The sequence below is a fragment of the Gekko japonicus genome, unplaced genomic scaffold (genome assembly GCF_001447785.1).
Source record: "Gekko japonicus isolate JY-2015 unplaced genomic scaffold, Gekko_japonicus_V1.1 scaffold487, whole genome shotgun sequence".
Taxonomy (NCBI): domain Eukaryota; kingdom Metazoa; phylum Chordata; class Lepidosauria; order Squamata; family Gekkonidae; genus Gekko; species Gekko japonicus.
The window spans coordinates 917,195-935,011 of NW_015177021.1; the positions used below are offsets into that span (position 1 = coordinate 917,195).

Here is a 17,817-nt window from a genome sequence, read left to right on the forward strand (position 1 = left end):
TGCCAAGGATCCACATATGGCAAGAATTCGTTTAGTCTTCCAGCTTGGGATTTCTTGTAAAAATAGTGCCAAGATACTTATCTCACTGGTGTTCCGATCATGAATAGAGTAAAAACAGGAATACAGATCTACTATTGTATTTGCCTCATAATTGTTATCTAAATACTTTTCAGGGACATGATGACAGAATAAGAGGAAGTCAGCTAGAAATTCGTTGCATAAACTGCCATTCTGTAATTAACTAGTTAACTTCTAATTAGTTAAGAAAACATCCTATGAATACTCTATTCCAACTTTATTCACATTCAACTTCTTATTCATAATATTGACTAATACAGAGTCTTTCTCCCTTCGTTCTTGACAAAAGACTCCACCCCCATGAGGGTAGTAGCTGGTGGTAGGGGGTGTTTTTAAATTTAAGAGACAGCCAACTGGGAATAGGCTAATCAACCATTTCCTTCTTGCTACTCCTCTACTCAAAACTGTATGCTACTGATGTGGACCCTAATTTATAAAATAGAGCTTTGTTTGCACCCTACTAAATAATAACTGTGGTGAATTTGTCCTCTTTAAAAGTTATAGGCTAATGGCCCTAAGAACATAAGAACATAGGAGAAGCCAATGTTGGATCAGGCCAATGGCCCATCCAGTCCAACACTCTGTCACACAGTGGCCAACCAGGCGCCATCAGGAGGTCCAGCAGTGGGGGCAGGACACTAGAAGCCCTCCACAGTTGCCCCCCCAGCACCAAGAATACAGAGCATCACTTGCCCCAGAGTCCCTATCTATACCGTGTGGCTAATAGCCACTGATGGACCTCTGCTCCATATGTTTATCTAATTCCCTCTTGAAGCCGTCCATGCTTGTAGCCACCACCACCTCCTGTGTCAGTGAATTCCATGTGTTCATCACGCTTTGGGTGAAGAGGTACTTCCTTTTATCTGTTCTAACCCGACCGCTCAGCAATTTCATTGAGTGCCCACAAGTTCTTGTATTGTGAGAAAGGGAGAAAAGTACCTCTTTCTCTACCTGCTCTATCCAATGTATAATTTTATAAACCTCGATCACGTCACCCCTCAGCCGTCATTTCTCCAAGCGAAAGAGCCCCAAGTGCTTTAACCTTTCTTCATAGGGAAAGTGTTCCAACCCTTTTATCATTCTAGTTACCCTTTTCTGCACTTTTCCCAAAGCTATAATATCATTTTTAAGGTGTGGTGACCAGAACTGTACACAGTATTCCAAATGAGGTTGCACCATTGATTTATATAGGGGCATTATGATATTGGCTGATCTGTTTTCAATTCCCTTCCTAATAATCCCTAGCACAGCATTGGCCTTTTTTACTGCAGTCACACACTGTCTCGACAATTTCAGTGAGTTATCTACTATGACTCCAAGATCTCTCCCTCTTGGTCAGTCCCTGCCAGTTCGGACCCCTTCAACAGGTATTTATAGTTAGGATTTTTGGCTCCAATGTGCATCAGTTTGCACTTGGCCACACTGAATCGTATTTGCCACGTTAACGCCCACTCACCCATCCTCGACAGATCCCTTTAGAGTGCCTTACAATCCTCCCTGGTTTTCACCACCATGAACAACTTTGTATCATCCACAAATTTAGCCACTTCACTGCTTACTCCCAACTCCAAATAATTAATGAACAAGTTAAAAAGCATTGGACCGAGTACTGATCCCTGTGATACCCCACTGCTTACCATTCTCCACTGTGAAAATTTCCCATTTATACTCACTCTGTCTATTCCCCCCCCCAACACCAAGCACTCCAACTCCCCAATTTTACCTTGGACACTTCTAGCATTTGTATAGAAACACATATAATTTCCCATACATGTTAAGCCCGCAACCTTCCTCTTGCTCTCTCTAGACCTTGTCAGGCAGTCCATATCACTAGCTATAGTCTCAGTGGACAATTCCAATCCACCTCCTTGTAGAAAAGTAACAGCTACCCCCTCATCTCTTCGAGATGAGCCATCCCGAACCGGAGATTTTTAATCTCCTGTCGGCTTTCCCCCAATATTCAGTTTAAAAACTGCTCTGCCACCTTTTTGCTGATTTGGGCAACTGCTACATCATACAGTATTTCATATATGGAACATCATATGTTTGGAATGTTTTGTCTATAGGAATAGATCAAGTAGAGGTGACAGAGAGCTTTGGGGCAGGGGAACAGATGCCTTCCTATCTGTACTCTTAGTTCTGTTAAAACATATTTTAAAAATTAAATCAATATAGAAATAAATGTAAAGGATTCACAAAACAACGGGGTACTGCTGAAGATGACAGCCTCGTTGTCATTTGCCAGTCTTTTCACATTATCTTTTAAAAAGCCAACAGCAGTAATCAACAATCTCCTATGCTGCAGAGATAATTCCAGAAAGCCAATTCCATTCTAAGAGTCCCTGTATGCTGAGGCAGCAGAGGCTGGATATCCAAACAGCTTTCCTGCCTTTTGGGATCTTTATGTCAACAGCCTCACCTAGATCTGTCTTGTAGAGAGATAAAAAATTACTTCCTGACATCTGCCCAGAAGTTATTTTTCTCTTGCTTTTGATTTGCATGTACCATGCAGCCACCTGTCTTAACAGTTATGCATATGTAATGTCAGATTATATAGAAAGCCAATCTGGAAAATAGCTTTAAGATAAATTCCCAGAAACAAATGGCATGTGTGAACTTTAACATAATAAATGTCAAGAAAGGTAAACATTTTAAAATTAATGACAAAAAGAAATATCTAAGCACCTTTATCCTGCCTATGTGTTGAACCATAGTCTGTCCTCCTCTCTGCCTATGGTACACTGCAATTTGGATGTTTATGGGCTAGATTCTTGCTCACATGAGATAATTCCAGCAGGAACAACTTGTAGACCCTGGTCTCTATGTGGCATGCCAGCTACATATGATCTTTGATAACTCCTTGCTTTTGTTGACCCAGCAGGCCAGAAAGCATAGCTGGTATGGCGATACAACCCAGAATGCACAAGCAACACAGGCTGCAGAGAAAACATTGACAACTAGCAGGGAAGAGAAATTTTGAAGGTTTAAAATGCTAGAAAGTCTCTTCCTTGAGACTTCAGGAAAGGCTTCTTTGAGCCCCACAGGGGCTCAAAGAGATAATAAAACCTATTGGTATAGAGATGGAAGTCCTCTTTTGGCTGATTCCATCTAGGAGGAAGTAATTGTTACACCTGGGATCCTGCTGGCCACCATTGCCATGTGGAGGGCTGCAGGCTTGAACAAAGACTCCAAGGTAATGGAAGATTTTAAAACACTGTAACTTCTAAATTCAAAGGCCTATCTTAGAAGAAGTTCAGCTGGGGCATATACAGAGTGATGGACAGAGGAATTTGGTGTTTAAGGCAAGTATTAAGCAAAGGTGGTTTGCCATTGCCTTCCTCAGCACGGTCTTCCTTGGTGGTCTCCCATCCAAGTACTGACCCTGCTTAGCTTCTGATATCTGATGAGATTGGGCTATACTATACATTCCACATCGGATTTTCTTTTTAATGAGCATTTTATAATTTTTAACGCTAGCAATGGTTCTCTGTACCACACAGATCTCCACCATTTGAACAAACTATTTAAAACAGGCACCAGGAGAAGGTGGCAGTCAGCTAGCAAGCTGCTAATCTCCCAGTGGTGCACAAGTGCAGTAAGCTGTCCCTATGGTAACCAGACACTGGGTACCAGGATATGCCGGCATGAGGCAGGGCCTCAGAATGGGAAGGCAGAGGAGGGAAGCTTGGAGCCCTTGTCCTCTCAGTGGGTAATTCCTACAAAGGCCAGGTGATGGCAGTAGATGTACCAAAAAAGAGAGAGCAAAACCCTCTGTGGGCTGGGAAAGCCAGGAGAACGGCACATTGTCAGGCAGAGACATTGTCAGGGCCTGTGGGCCAGTGGGGCTGTTCTACCACTCATCTTATTTTATTAGGATATAAGGATACAAAGGCAGATATGGGAACAAATTGTTCTCCTGGTCCTTTATAGCACCATTATTGGGGTGGAACAAAATTCGAATTAGTAGCGCCTTAAAGACTACAAAAAGTTTCCAGAGCATAAGTTTTTGTGAGGCAAAGCTCACTTCATCAGATACAAAATGGGTGGTGGTCTTCACCTTGGAGAAATCCTGCTAGAGAATTGGAGAGCTGCGACAGAATATCTTGATGTGCGTGCCCCTTCATTTCTCTCATCTCTCATTGAAGATCCACTCCATACACCTCAGCAAAACAGCATGGCACAATGCAGTCCATACTTTTGTGAATGATACATGCCTTTCAAGGGTTGGGAGAATCAATTATCTGAATGTTTCCCCTACAAATAAATATGAGCATATGCAGAAGGCAGCCAGCCTAGAAATCCTCTCCCTGTTGTGCTATGGTTTTTTATGCACGGGGAGGTGTTTTGTATTTTAAAAAGGCATGTGATTTGCCTTCATCACTTCCACTTGTTGGGAAGCTTATTAAGATAATAAAGAATTTTTAAAATGATCCAAGCCATAGGTAATGTAACAAAACCAATCAAAATATCAAAAAGTCCCTACCCCCAACAGACAGCTTGCTTAGTCTGCAGACTGGAAGAGGAAGATTGGCAGTGGCAAGCCATGCAACCTCCCCCACTCTTGCAATAGGCATGGCATCACACCTGCATATTTCTTGCATTTTCTCCCTCTGGCAGCAGGCAGGCAGGCAGAGCTGCTGCAGACAGGAGAGGGACAAAAGCAGTGATGAAACAAGCATGTCCCTCCAATGAAAGGCAAAACACAAGAAGTCTGTGATGAAGGAGAATCTGAGTACCCTCACGTAAGCTGAGATCAATAATGAGGATCATGTAGCAAAGATCTCTAAAAATTGTTAATTTCATGCAAATCATCCCCCCCCTTTATTAGCAGGAGGAAGAAACAGTAGCTACCCATTCATATGTAAAGAAAACAGAGGAAGATGGTAGTTCTCGACTCCAGGGAGTTCATGGGGGTCACAGGCAGGAGACAGTAGGGTCACTAGCCAAGTTGGTGCTATGCTCAGTAAATTCTGCCCTTTGTTCTACCGTCTGTGCCTAACTGTGTTCACAGCATTTGTTACGAGAGCCAGATCTGACATAAATGTGTCTTTGGGCCGGGCTATGTGTGCCATAAATGTAATTCCATTTTTACCAAAGATATAAACTGTATAAAGGAAAGCAGCTGATAAGCTCCGGGTTGGTGTATCCTCAGTGCAAGGCCCCATGGGCTGGGAAGGAGGGGGCAAAGGAAACCCACATGGGCAGACTGGAGACCCAGCGGTGCAGCACTGGGCAGACACTCCCACACTGCTTGACTCCTGCAGACTAGGTTGTTCCACCATGCTGAAGTTACAATCAGAGTGGTTCTGCCCACTCCTCCCCAGCAGTCTCCTGTTCCTTCCCTTCCACTAGTTGCATGCGGGCCACATGAGAGCCCTGGATGGGCCAGTTCTTATGTTTGATTTAACCTGTTCTCTGCTACACTGCTTGTAGAATGAGTTCTTGGGTATATACGACCTGTGAAAGACAGGATCTGATCATCTCCATGACCTTTTCACCCTGCCCTTTTCTATCCCCTCCACCATGCCGTTTTCCTTCATACCCCTGTTCCCCTAGCTCTGATCTGCCCCAGTTTTGACAATTGACTTCTAGCAGAGGGAGTGAGGGATACTGAACCAAGGGTCAAATGGGAGCAATTAAGCTCTGATCAATATTTAATTTTTGGAAGAATGTACAAATTGCTTTTCAAAATATGAAAATAAAACAACCAAAAATACTATGAGTGGGATATACCCTCTGTTTACTGTTGTTAACATTCCCTACCCCCAAAAACTTACAATCGTATGTTTATTAGTAAGTCATGCCCCTTGCATTTTTGACAAATGCAATTATTTATGACTTCCTTGATGACACCTAATTGCAGGAAGAAATCTAGACATGATACAATTGTAACATCTTATTCTCCTAGAACAAAGTTAGAGTCCAGTGGCACCTTTAAGACCATCAAAGTTTTATTCAAGGTGTCAGCTTCCGTGTACACGCACACTTCATCAGACAAAAGTGTGCATGCACACGAAAGCTCACACCTTGAATAAAACTTTGTTGGTCTTAAAGGTGCCACTGGACTCTAATTTTGTTCTGTTGCTTCAGACCAACATGGCTGACCACCTTGATCTATCGACCACCTAGACAGGTTCCAGATGTATCTGCAGTGCTCTCAACACAAGAAGCAGTAACATAATTAACATCTTTGACTTTGTTCAGTACAAATCTTGTCTCAAAATGATAAAGTGACTTACCTTGCAGGACAAGGGTCCTGGTTGCACTCCTGAAGCTTGGGTTTTGGCTTGATGTTTTCAGGGTAGTAGTGGCAATACTGATCAGCCACCACCCGACTGCTTCTCAGATCATAGCACTCAGCAGAAGTCAGCTGATAACCTAAAAAATATCCAGACTGTTAAAAAAAAAGAAGCAAGTACAACCAGGCAACACTGCATTGGTATGCATACGCTCAACTTATATACAAAAGAAGTGTTCCAGGCAGATTGTATTTGGATTTTTTGCACTGGCAAAACTACATGTCCTTAGAATGCTATAGTTTGTAGTAGAGTTACTTGCAGATATATTAAATCCTGATCTACACTGGCAACAGGACAAACTGTACCACTTTGAACTTGTGATACTGACTGAAATGGCACAGTTTCTTCTACAACCCCAGGATTTTTTACTTCATTCTTCTGCATGTAGGGCTGCCAAGTGGGGGTGGGTGGTGGATAAACCCCTGCTTTGGAGACCCAATTTCCGCTGCCGTGGAATCGGGCCCCGGGGGTTTTCCCTCCGACAATCAGGGCCACACCCTCAGTGTGATCAACATCACACGTCACGTCCGGTGATGTGCTGGTGGTGCGCGCGCACAAAGCGTGCACGCGCACAGATCCAGGGACGGCTCCCAGAGCCCGGCAAGGCTCCCCCGACGGTAAGTACTTTACACTTGGCAACCCTATCTGCATGGTCTGTGGCTTAGAACTGGGTTTTTGGATTGCATGATTTTACTGTAGACATCTGTTGGTATATTGGTTAAAGATACAGTTGCCAGCCTCTAGCTGGTGGGTGGAGGTAACCTCCTGTTACAACAGAACTCCAGGCAACAGAAATCAGTTCACCTGGAGAAAATGGCCACTTTGGAAGGTGGACTATATAGCATTATACCCAATTGAAGTCCCTCCCCTCCCCAAATCCTGCCTTCCCCAGGGTCCACCCCCCAATCCCCAGGTATCTCTCAACTCAGAACTGGCAACCCTAGTTAAAGATCTCTAATGGGCTGTTGTACCACTATCTGAATGAAAAACAACCTCAGAAGAAAGTTAAGTAGGAGAAGTAGAAAATGGCACTCAAGTCTTTCTCCATCACTGTTTCTCTGTTGCACAACATCCCTTCAAATGGTTTTCCTTCCAACAGAAGGTGCAAACTTCCCAATGGATTAGAAAACTGTGGCTTCTCTATGTTTGGCATGCACACAAACATAAGTCATTGTTTAGATATATCTAAAGGTTAGCAATAGTAACAACAAAAAATTGGACCATTTCTAATGTTACTTTTGAAATAAATAAGTGTCCTCTCAGCAATTGCATTTATGCCTGCCAGTCTACAAAAATGTAATGTCAAAAAAGCTATAAATTTTCATGTATATCTTATAACAACTTTTCTAAGTCTTAGGAGCATGACTTTTTGTTTTAAGGAATCTTTTCTCCAAATCACATGCTTGTTTTAGAGCTTTAACATCGCAGTGTTCCACATCTTTGGACAGGAGCAAGTTCTTGTGACCATGCCTGTGTCATCCAAATGAAAATGTAAAACCACCTCTTAGAAAAGTAGAAAGTTACGTTTCAGTTTGCTGGAGACTATTTCTAATGTAGAGTCAAAAATGAATATAAATCCATATTAAAAAACAACAACACGGTGCTATCTGTGGCAGTTTTTTTAAATAAAGAAGTTGTGCACAGAACATTTTTGTTTCACTTTGCTTTTCATGGCTAGAGAGAAGAAAGTTGGTCCCCTTGCCTCTGTATTTTTACTGAGGTGCATACTAATGCTGGTTACAATGTTTTAAGACTTCATATTTTACAATTGCACTAGATTTTGGTTTGCACACTAATCAGGAACGTTTAAGAACTGCAAATACATATAAAGAAAGTGATGATCCCACGAGCTACGTGTATCCTTTTTCTATAGGTGATTTATGTCTTTGGAGCACTGCTCTGCATTCTGCAAAAAACCCTCAAAAAACCTTCCCTCTGTGCATTCCCTCTGCCACTGCCCCTTTTCCCACTAATTTCCCATATGGGAGTATCAGCTGTTTTGACTTAATTTCATTTACCAGTTGCTCCTTCTTGTCTCCAGAGACAGTGCTACTATCCTTAACCACAAGGATTATATAACTCCCTCTGAGGCTTTAAGTGCAAGTCATCACGGCAATCATCTTAATGAAATAATTTAAGTTTTTTAAAATTAGGGGATAAAGGAAAGGTCAAAATGCAGGTGTTCTATTTATTTATTTATTTATTTATTATTTATATTTCTATCCCGCCCTCCCCGTAGGCTCAGGGCGGCTTACAAGTCATATTACCAAGTCATAACATAACATAAAACAATACATACAATTAAGATTTTTAAAACCAGTTATAGTCATAGAAAAATATATTCAATACTCCTCGCATAAAAACCAGGATGGCTATCTCTTGAAATCTTATTCAAGTGCTCAAACTCCAGATTACCCTGTACCCAGATTCTAGTGCGTTGATGGTGCCATGGATCTAATACACTTAAGATCCAGTACCCAAGATCTTACATCTTTGTTAAACCAGAATGACCGGATATAAATTTGAGAAATTTGATCAAGCTATCCAAGCATCACTCATATTGAGCATTCTGACAGCACAAAGATGCAGATCTTTCAAAACATAAACAGAGAAATGTAATATCAACTAGTCCTAAAAAGACAGAAGTTTTCAAAATAAGAACTTTTATATTTTTGGCACACAGCATTAGCTTGAGCTGCCTGATTTTAAAACAGAGGAGAAAACTGGGAGAAAGAACCTGACCGTATCAAAGTACAGGGGCAAGTCATTAATCAGTGTTTGACCATACTGGGACTATCTTTATATGTGAGCAAGCTATGAACCACCTTCTGGAGTTCTTCTTTACAGAAATACATTTCCCCTCTCAGCAGAACAGATTGTAAAGGAAATGCAAGGAATTTGTCTCTGGGTATAATTCCTAAAGGGAACTGTTCCAACGTCTCTGGAGCTTGCAAGTTTTCCTTAACAATGACCCATGGGTATCTCCAAATCAGGTAACTCAGCAAGAGCAAAACTTGTTTTCCTTGGACAAGTGCACATTTATACATATTAGTGCCACCTAAACGGACAACACGAAACACTGTAATGATGAGTAATGCATTACCTCCACCACATGAAGCAGAACAAGGAAAGAAATCAGTTTCTCTCCACCGGTGAATAATAGGTTGATAGAAAATAAACTGAACCGTACTGTCTGCAGCACCAGCAGAAAGAACCTGAAAAGGAGAAAAGCTACAGGTAAAGCTGTTAGGGTGCACAGTGCAGGAATCAATTAGACACACCTTGCTGAATGGTCCAGAAAATGACAAATATGGCCTTGACAATAATCAGGGCTTTATGCCCTTGTGTGGAACTGTAATCTTGGAGCTGTCAAACTACCTATTAAACAAAGGTTGCTAAACAAGACATGGGATGCCTCCTAAACTGAATTATGCAGGCACTATGGTGAGATGTTTAGCCCACTCCTCCAAAGTTGCTATAAGTTCCTTGTACCTATTAGCCAGCTGCATGGGTGGCACTGGTGCATTTCAGTAAAGTTCACCCAGTACCTTTTAAAATGGTCTCAACTGAGCACTTTTTCCATAGTGGAAGAGCAGGCATCTCTTTCTGTTCAGGAGGGTTTCCAATGTATTTTTGAAAGTAGACTCAGAATCCCTCCTGAATGGAAAGGAAATGCCTGCTGAAAATGAAGGTGCCTATTAGTTTCAGAGTGTCCGGATGTCCTCTCTCCAGACTGTCCTCTGTTGCTCTTCTGTCAGCATTAAGGACTCAAGATTGCTGCTTAAACATGGCTTTTCCCCCTTTAGCTTGTTTTTCTGTTGCTGTTTCAATTACTACTGTAGATACTGGATTGCAAAATATTCATGATATAACTACAGAGGGGGAAAAATCCCTCTCAACTCCTTGACCACACAATTCTTGGCATTTTAAAAGTAATGTTTTTGCTTAAAGAAGTAATTTGCAAGACCAGCATTTCTCTGTATATCATCTGGCTCTTAAAAGGCTGAAGGTAGTAGATTCATTCATTCAAGCCAAGCACCTCTCCTATGTCATTGCCATGCTATTCCCTTACATTTTATTTATCTTATTTATAGTCTGCCTCTCACTGAGACTCAAGGCAGATTACATAATGCCAGTACAATCAATAGGATGAGGGGACATCTAATAAACAAAGTAATATGACTAGGATTGAAGATACCTGGAACAAGGCATAAGTATTAAACATGATGTTAAATAATGCAAGAAATGCTATTACATAAGTAGAAATATAACGCAATGAGAACAAGGTAACAACATACAGCAACATATAATACATATTAGTAGTATTGCCCACAGTCTTGTTTCCTCTACTATCTTCCTGAATAATTTTGAAAAGTAACAGCCTTATTTCCTTCCATACAAAGGCACGTTCAGAGATGGGTGGAGCTAACCATGCTGACAGAAGTGTCTCCCCTGCCCTCTTTCAAGTAGTTCAGGGGGTGTATAAATACCCCCCACTTTGAATTTCACAAAGAATTACATTGATTTTTTTTTCTGGAGGGGGATGTCCATCAGAAGCCCATTCCCAGCTGGATTGGATGTTTGATCCACCACCATCTCCCAGGAAAAATCACCAGGTCTCTCTAGGGCTGAGCCTCACTCAGTCAAGGACTGCCAACTTTGCTTAGTACAAGACTTGAGCTCTGTATAGCTGGGGATCAGGAGCATGGCTTCTGATCTTCAACACTACTATGTAGTGATTTTTTAGGGTAGGGTGGATCATCTTCTGGTCAGCTGGTGGCTGGCTTCTGATTCCTCCTCCCACAAAATGGTATTCCAGAAAGGCTAATGGACTTCCTCAGGAAGACTCCTTTTTTTCTTTGCCCTCTCTCTGCTTCATAGAACAAAGTGTGTGTCCAGTGGCAACTTTAAGACGGACAAAATTTTATTCTGGGTATAAGCTCTCGTGTGCATGATACCCAGAATAAAACTTAGTTGGTCTTTAAGTTGCCACTGGACTCAAACTTTGTTCTGCTGCTTCAGACCAACATGACTACCCATCTAAATCCATCTGCCTCATTGAGTTTATATCTTCACAAAGTAAAGACCCATATGAGGAATGAGGAGGAGAAAAGACAGGGAGGCTTGAGAAAAAAATTAATAAATAAATTGCACGAAATACAATAAATTCAGATTATGATTATTCTTCCCTGAAGATGAACAGGAATATAATAACAAATCACAGAATACTTCAGCTGCAAATAAAAGAGGAAGGGAAGGAAGAAGCTGAGGCAGAAAACCTTTAGGACATGTTGAAGGATATAAGACTTCTAGCCCCAGAGGGTATACTGGTCTTTTCTAATCAAGGTAAACAGTGATGTAAGAGTCGGACAGAAAAACAATATACAGCTGGAGCAATACAGGTTCCCTGGACAAAGAAAGGGGCCTCTTCCATGGATTAATATAATTTTGTTCCATGTGTCACAAACAGGATGTCTAATTCCTTGTAGTGAGGTGGTACATTAATCACATATGGGTCCGAGACACTCTGTAGACTCTGGGGACAAGTGTGGTATCATGCTATAAGCTATTAGAAGTCTCTGATTTGAACACACAGTAACAACATCTTCAGGGAGGATTCACCATTTCGAACTAAAAAGAAAAGAAAGAAAAGAAATAGACCGACAACGATGCCTGGACCTTAAAGATCTCTCCTGTGTGGGGTCCTAGGCAGAGAATGATAAATGTGAAGAGAGATTATACAGGGCCAAGCAGAATCGGTTGGGAAGTTTCACATCTAAAGTCAGGAAGACATAACAACTCAGCTCCCCGAGGATTTTCTGTTGTGTTGTCTGCTTGATTATCTGTCTTCTCTGAAACAGAGAAAAGGCAGATGCGGATCTTTCTCCTCAAGTAGGTGGGAAGTTATTCACACAGCCAGATCACTCCACCCTGCCCCCCCAGGTGGGAATACACTACAATTAACCACAGATGGGAAAAACAACATCACTAGGTGAATGAGGTAAAAGAATCAAATTAGTGTTTATTGTTTCGGATGAGCTTTGAGTGTTTTGGGAGAAGAGCATATACTGATTACGTGCTGAAACAACTTTGTTGGAATTTTATTTGATGAGATGTTACATCTGGGTTCTTCTCCTTGCAGTCATTATCATCTGAGGACTAAATGTGTTTTGACCTAGAATTGCCATCTGTTGGACTTACCGCAGGCCTAATGCTTCATTGTATGCACTTCTATGCTCACACTCATATGGAAAATTAGAGTCTCTTGTCCACATTGCCTTCTCTAAAACCTATGGTTTTAGATAACTGAATAATTGGAGCCACATTCTATATTATAATTTTTGTTTAATTCCTGCTATAATGACAATTACTACATGGGAGGAACATCTATAATTTTTAAACTACTGGTCAGACTCATGAATGTCAAGGATCACAGTTACTGGGCATACACGTATCAGACTCTGGTATAAATCTTTGCCAGAATGTGATGTGTGTGTGTGTGTGATGTGACTTGTGAAACCATTCCTGTAAATGATAATCACAATCAAGGAAGTTGCTCTGGAACTCATATCATCCTATCATGAATAATAATCATTGCTATTTTTAAATTGTTTGGCACATATTTGTGGCCAGTTGCACCAAATAAAGCATTGCTTTCAGCAGCACACTCCACATTCCTTGCAAGTTTCAAGGGAAAGACTATAACTTTGTTGGGATAAATCTGGTGCTGTAAATTTATTATTTTATGGGAACAGAAACTTGAAATATCCTATTAACTTCTGCCAAATCACTCATAATTTTATATGCTTAACTCCTTAGTCAGAACACTTCCTTTTGAAGTACTAAGCTTCTTTTCTAAAGATGTTCCATGGGAGTTTGCAGAAATTTCTGAGGCATTTTCATAGTTCTGCACTTGCAAACCTTATAAGATGCTTAAAGGCTGATCCTAAAGATCTTTATTTTGAAAGAAACGAGTGAATTTAGTGGGATTTTCTTCCTTCTACTGTGATATCCAGGGGAGGAAAATTTAAAAACATATGATTGGGACTATGTAGACTTCTATCACTTCCTTTAGTATCAAAACTTCAAAATGATGGGCCTTTTCATCTTAAAAAAGCAAGCAAGGAATGAAAAAAAGGATCTGAAGTAATCTATGCTTTCTCATCTGCACTGAAATTATTCAGATACCATAAGCATTTGCACATGTAGAAACTGGCTACTCTTGAGATTTCTTCTGAGTTAATGCATATCAATGTTAACAGAACATCATACTGATCTGTAAATCACAGGTTCTTGGTGAAAAGTGGGAAATGCATCATCTGAAATCAGGACCATTTCTAGGAAACACATTGAAACACTTTTCAGTGTTTACCAGGTAAGTCCATTTCTGATAATTAAATAGCACAGTCTGGATTTTGGCAACATGGATCCCATCAATCTGCGTCAACCTGTGGGAGCTGACAGCAAACTGACCTAAGAGGCAGGCATTGTGGTTATATCTTTCACTGGGCTGTTTAATCAGCATGACACATCCATCCAGGTAGTCATCAGCTGATGGGTCAAATTAAGAAGAATGACCTTTCACCAGAGGCCTTATATTTAACTAGTGTTACCTTTCTTGTATTTTTTTTCTTTTCATTACTGCCTAGTGTGATACACTAGCTATTATGCTTGGCAACAATATGAGGAAAAGGTTCAGAGTCAAGCCCAAAGTAGGTCTTGACTTGGTGACCTGAGGGAAATCATCCGAGAATTCAACATGACTGCCCAGCTGTGGTTAAAGGATGGAACTAGTGAGTTGGCACATGTTGACGAAGGAGTAGAAGTTAGTTCAACTCCTTGGCTTGCTCAGAGATCCTGACCCCAACAACATGTATCACCACTGAAAGGGCTCACATGAATTAAAACATTCTTACTGGAGTCCATGGATAGCCAGTTGATTGCCCATGGAAGTCTCCCAGAGCACCTAATTCTTCAGCCAATCATACTGCAACATAATTGAATGTGATTAACAAAATGATAGCAGTAAAACAGGATAACTCACTCATATTTCTCCTAACCTCATCCACCAACTCTTGGCTCAGATTGCTCTGCTAGTTCCAAAATGAACAACTCTTGCAGCCCAGCCCAACCCAATCTATGTAGGTCCTACTGAGATCAGAGAGCTTATCCCCAAGTAAGTATAAGCATAATTAAATGTTTAGCCATCCACAAGTGCTGTTGCTTAAAATGGGGCCAGTATAACAGCTTCATCCTATGAGGAAGCTAGCAATACACCGGGCCCAAAGTCTCAGCATCTTTTTTTTAAATTTTCCATTCGATTTTGTTGTGTCCGCTGACTGCCACCAGGGGCCAGCGAACACTCCAGAGCCTGACTCTGGAGGAACAATGGGGACTAGGCTCCTGGTCTCTCCACTGGGGGACCAATGGGACCGTGGCGGGAGATTTAAACCCACCAACGGGACCTAGGGGTGTGTCCCCAGGTGTGTATATAGTTGGCCAGCCGGCCGTTTGTCTTTGTTGTGTACCAGTAAACCATGCTGATCACTACATCGGTCTCAGTGGTTTCTACATGCGTTTAACCCACTACACAATAGATTTATACCCTATCCTCCCCACGAGCAGGCTCAGGGCATCTCTGTAAGAATTCTCTGTATGAATTGGCACTCAGACCTGATTTTGATAAAGTTCTATCACTCAATCCAGTCTTGGTCTCTGCCATGGCACAAGCATACTGCTAAAGTCAGAGGTGGTAATGGGTTTTGCCGTGATGTTGTCACATTGCATCCTGTTGTCTACTTTGTTCCAAAGGATACACAGAAGTTGCTGCAAATCTTGCTAGTCATATATCTTAACATGACATGTGGGGTTGTCTTGCGCAGGAGGGCAGTGCCTGTGGGTCTTCCCAGACAGAAACAAAGCCAGAAGATTTCAGCTGCAGTGGAGCAAGTAATTGCTTGCATTGCTACAATTAAAGCCAATTAGCTAGAGTCAGGCTGTCGTTTCATCTGGATTGCAGCCACAGAAATTCAGTATTTCAGACTATGTGTATCATTACACAGAGCCAGGTACACTGGGAGACAGTTGCTCAATAAAAACCATGGGTGGGATCCCAAGCAGTGTGCATGGTTGCTTTTACCTCTGCAAGGGGTGGTTTCCACTCTCTGTCCTGACAGCAACTCCGCTGGCTCTGCAAAAGTCCCTCCTGAAGGTTGAGGGACCTTTCAGAACAGGTTTGCAAGGCAGTGCAAGGGGCTGCAGCAGGGATGGGAAATGCGTCCTCCCGCATCGTAGGTGAGAGGAAGGGCTTTCTGACTGGGGAGAGGATTGCAGTCCAAGCCACCCTATGGATGATGAAGGAGATCCTTGCATAGGATGAAAAACCCTTTAGGCAAAAAATGTTACAGACTGGGTTCTCATAATACTAGAGATAGTGAACTGCTAAAAGTCCCATTTTCCTCAAACCACTGGATGGAAACTTTTAACTGTAAACCAAGGATGTGTATCCAGATATTAACTATTCAAAATTTAAATGGAGAAACTTGTTATTAATGTATTTGTTATAATTAAATCAAACAAGTGGGGACCCGCGAGAAGCTTGTTGGGATGGTGCATCCCCTCCCCATCTGTATGCCCTTCCCTTTCCCTCATTCTCTAGCAATCCTCCTCCTTTTTCTCACCCCCTCCCCTTCTGTCAATCCTCTCCCCTCTTTATTTCTCCCCCTCCCCTTTCTGCCAATCATCCCATTCCCCCACCTTTGCTTAACCCCCTCTCCCACCACCCCTTCTCCATCTCTCTCCTCCTTGCCCCCCACTCATTCTCTTACTTTAGGTCTCCCTCTGTTTTTCTCTTTCTCCTTTCCCACACACCTACTGTCAATTTCTTTCTCTCATTCCCACCCCATCACTCTTCCTTGCTTTCATCTCCCCCCCCATTACTCTCTTTTTATTCTCCTTCCCTCTATCAATTATTTGGATCCTGCCTGCTGTCCCTGGTGCTCATGGGGTCTGTCTGCAGCCATGGGGGTGGTGGTCCTGCCTTCTCTGGCCTGCCCTCCCACCAACCCCCTCCCAGCTTTCTGGCCAGGGTACCTCCGAACTGTCTGCCCAGCACCCTCACTAAGGCCCATGCCAGCCTGTTGTGCCCCAGCAGTGGGAGGAGGATGTTCAGCACTGAAAGCAGCCACAGAGGTTCACCTGATGTTGGCAGCATCCACTGGAGGCTGCCTGGCAGCAATGCCACTGCGATTGATCCTGCAGGACCTGTTAAGAGTGTGCCAGGATGGGGGCAGAGGAGACTTTGCCCTGGACAGTCCTATCATTGCTGGCTCCCTGTGCAGGCCCACATAAGCCTCTTGCAGCACAGCATTGGCAGAAGGTTGCCTGGCAGCTGCAGCCTCAATGAGCTACCTACCCACAGCTCCGCCATTTCTGTACCAGAGAGGCTGGCGAGGAGAAGAAGCAATGGTGGGGCTCGTGATGGCAGCACTCCCCCCCCCACCTTCAGAGTTGCTGCCTCATCCCCTCAGAGGGTTCAGACGAGAGGCAGGGTTGGCTGCAACAATGGTTCTGTGCAGGCAGTGAGAGTTTTTTGGGGAGGGTGATTAAAACCCTTCCATCTATTTTCGGTAAATTTTAACCCACCCACCCTGCAAACATGGTGTTTCCCTCAGGTTTGTAGAAAAACCTTCTTTCCATCTGGTTCCAATCTGTGAATTTAAGGCTTTGCAGATTGGGGCAAAGCTGGCTATTAGAATATATGATTGAAACAAATGTTCTCTCCTCTCCGAAAATAACATTCTACTCCTCTATCAACCAGAGCTATGCAAGTTGCTTTAATGGCAATCACTGTTGTTTTGCATTGCATGTTGTGACATATTTTAGCCAATCTGGTTGAAAAGTAAGCCATAAACAAACACATGAATGGTTAAGATTTGCCTCTCAAGCCCTGCTCTCTATGCCCCTGACTTCAGAGGCGAGGAGGGTGGCGGCTAGAGACATGGCATTTTCTGTGGTGGCACCTCACCTTTCAAATGCCTTCCCCTTTGAGGCTTGACTTGCACTTACTTTACTTTCTGCTGGGCACAGGCCAAAACACATATTTTTAGGGGTTTTATCTTATCAGCTTTTTAACAGCCTGCTTCTGTTTTGTGGATAGTTTTTATGCTGCTTATGTCCAATAGCTTGTGTTTAACACTGTAACGTGGTTTAAATTGTAAGATGCCTCAAGCAGAACACTGGAGAGGCAGCATAGAAATATCCCAGATACATACATACATAAAATATGAAGCAACTGTATCTTTTCGGCAGTACCCATTTTGACATTTTTGTACAAAACCACCTTAATTCCCCTGATCATTTCGCCTATGTTTTGATCAGCAAAATCTCAGCTGGGGGAATGCAATGTTTGCATAGCCAGGATTATACTAAGTTTGCAAAT

General features: G+C 42.3%; 1 protein-coding gene across 1 annotated transcript in view; it reads right to left on the reverse strand.

The window, feature by feature from the left end:
• Window positions 1–17,817, reverse strand: part of ADAMTSL1 (ADAMTS like 1) — a gene marked incomplete at its 5' end in the record, with an annotated part of 302,880 nt that overhangs the window by 152,607 nt on the left and 132,456 nt on the right. Inside the window, 2 exons of the mRNA XM_015427776.1 lie at window positions 6,318–6,456; window positions 9,481–9,592. Of these exons, the coding sequence (XP_015283262.1) occupies window positions 6,318–6,456; window positions 9,481–9,592 (251 nt within the window). The remainder of the gene's footprint in view (window positions 1–6,317; window positions 6,457–9,480; window positions 9,593–17,817) is intronic.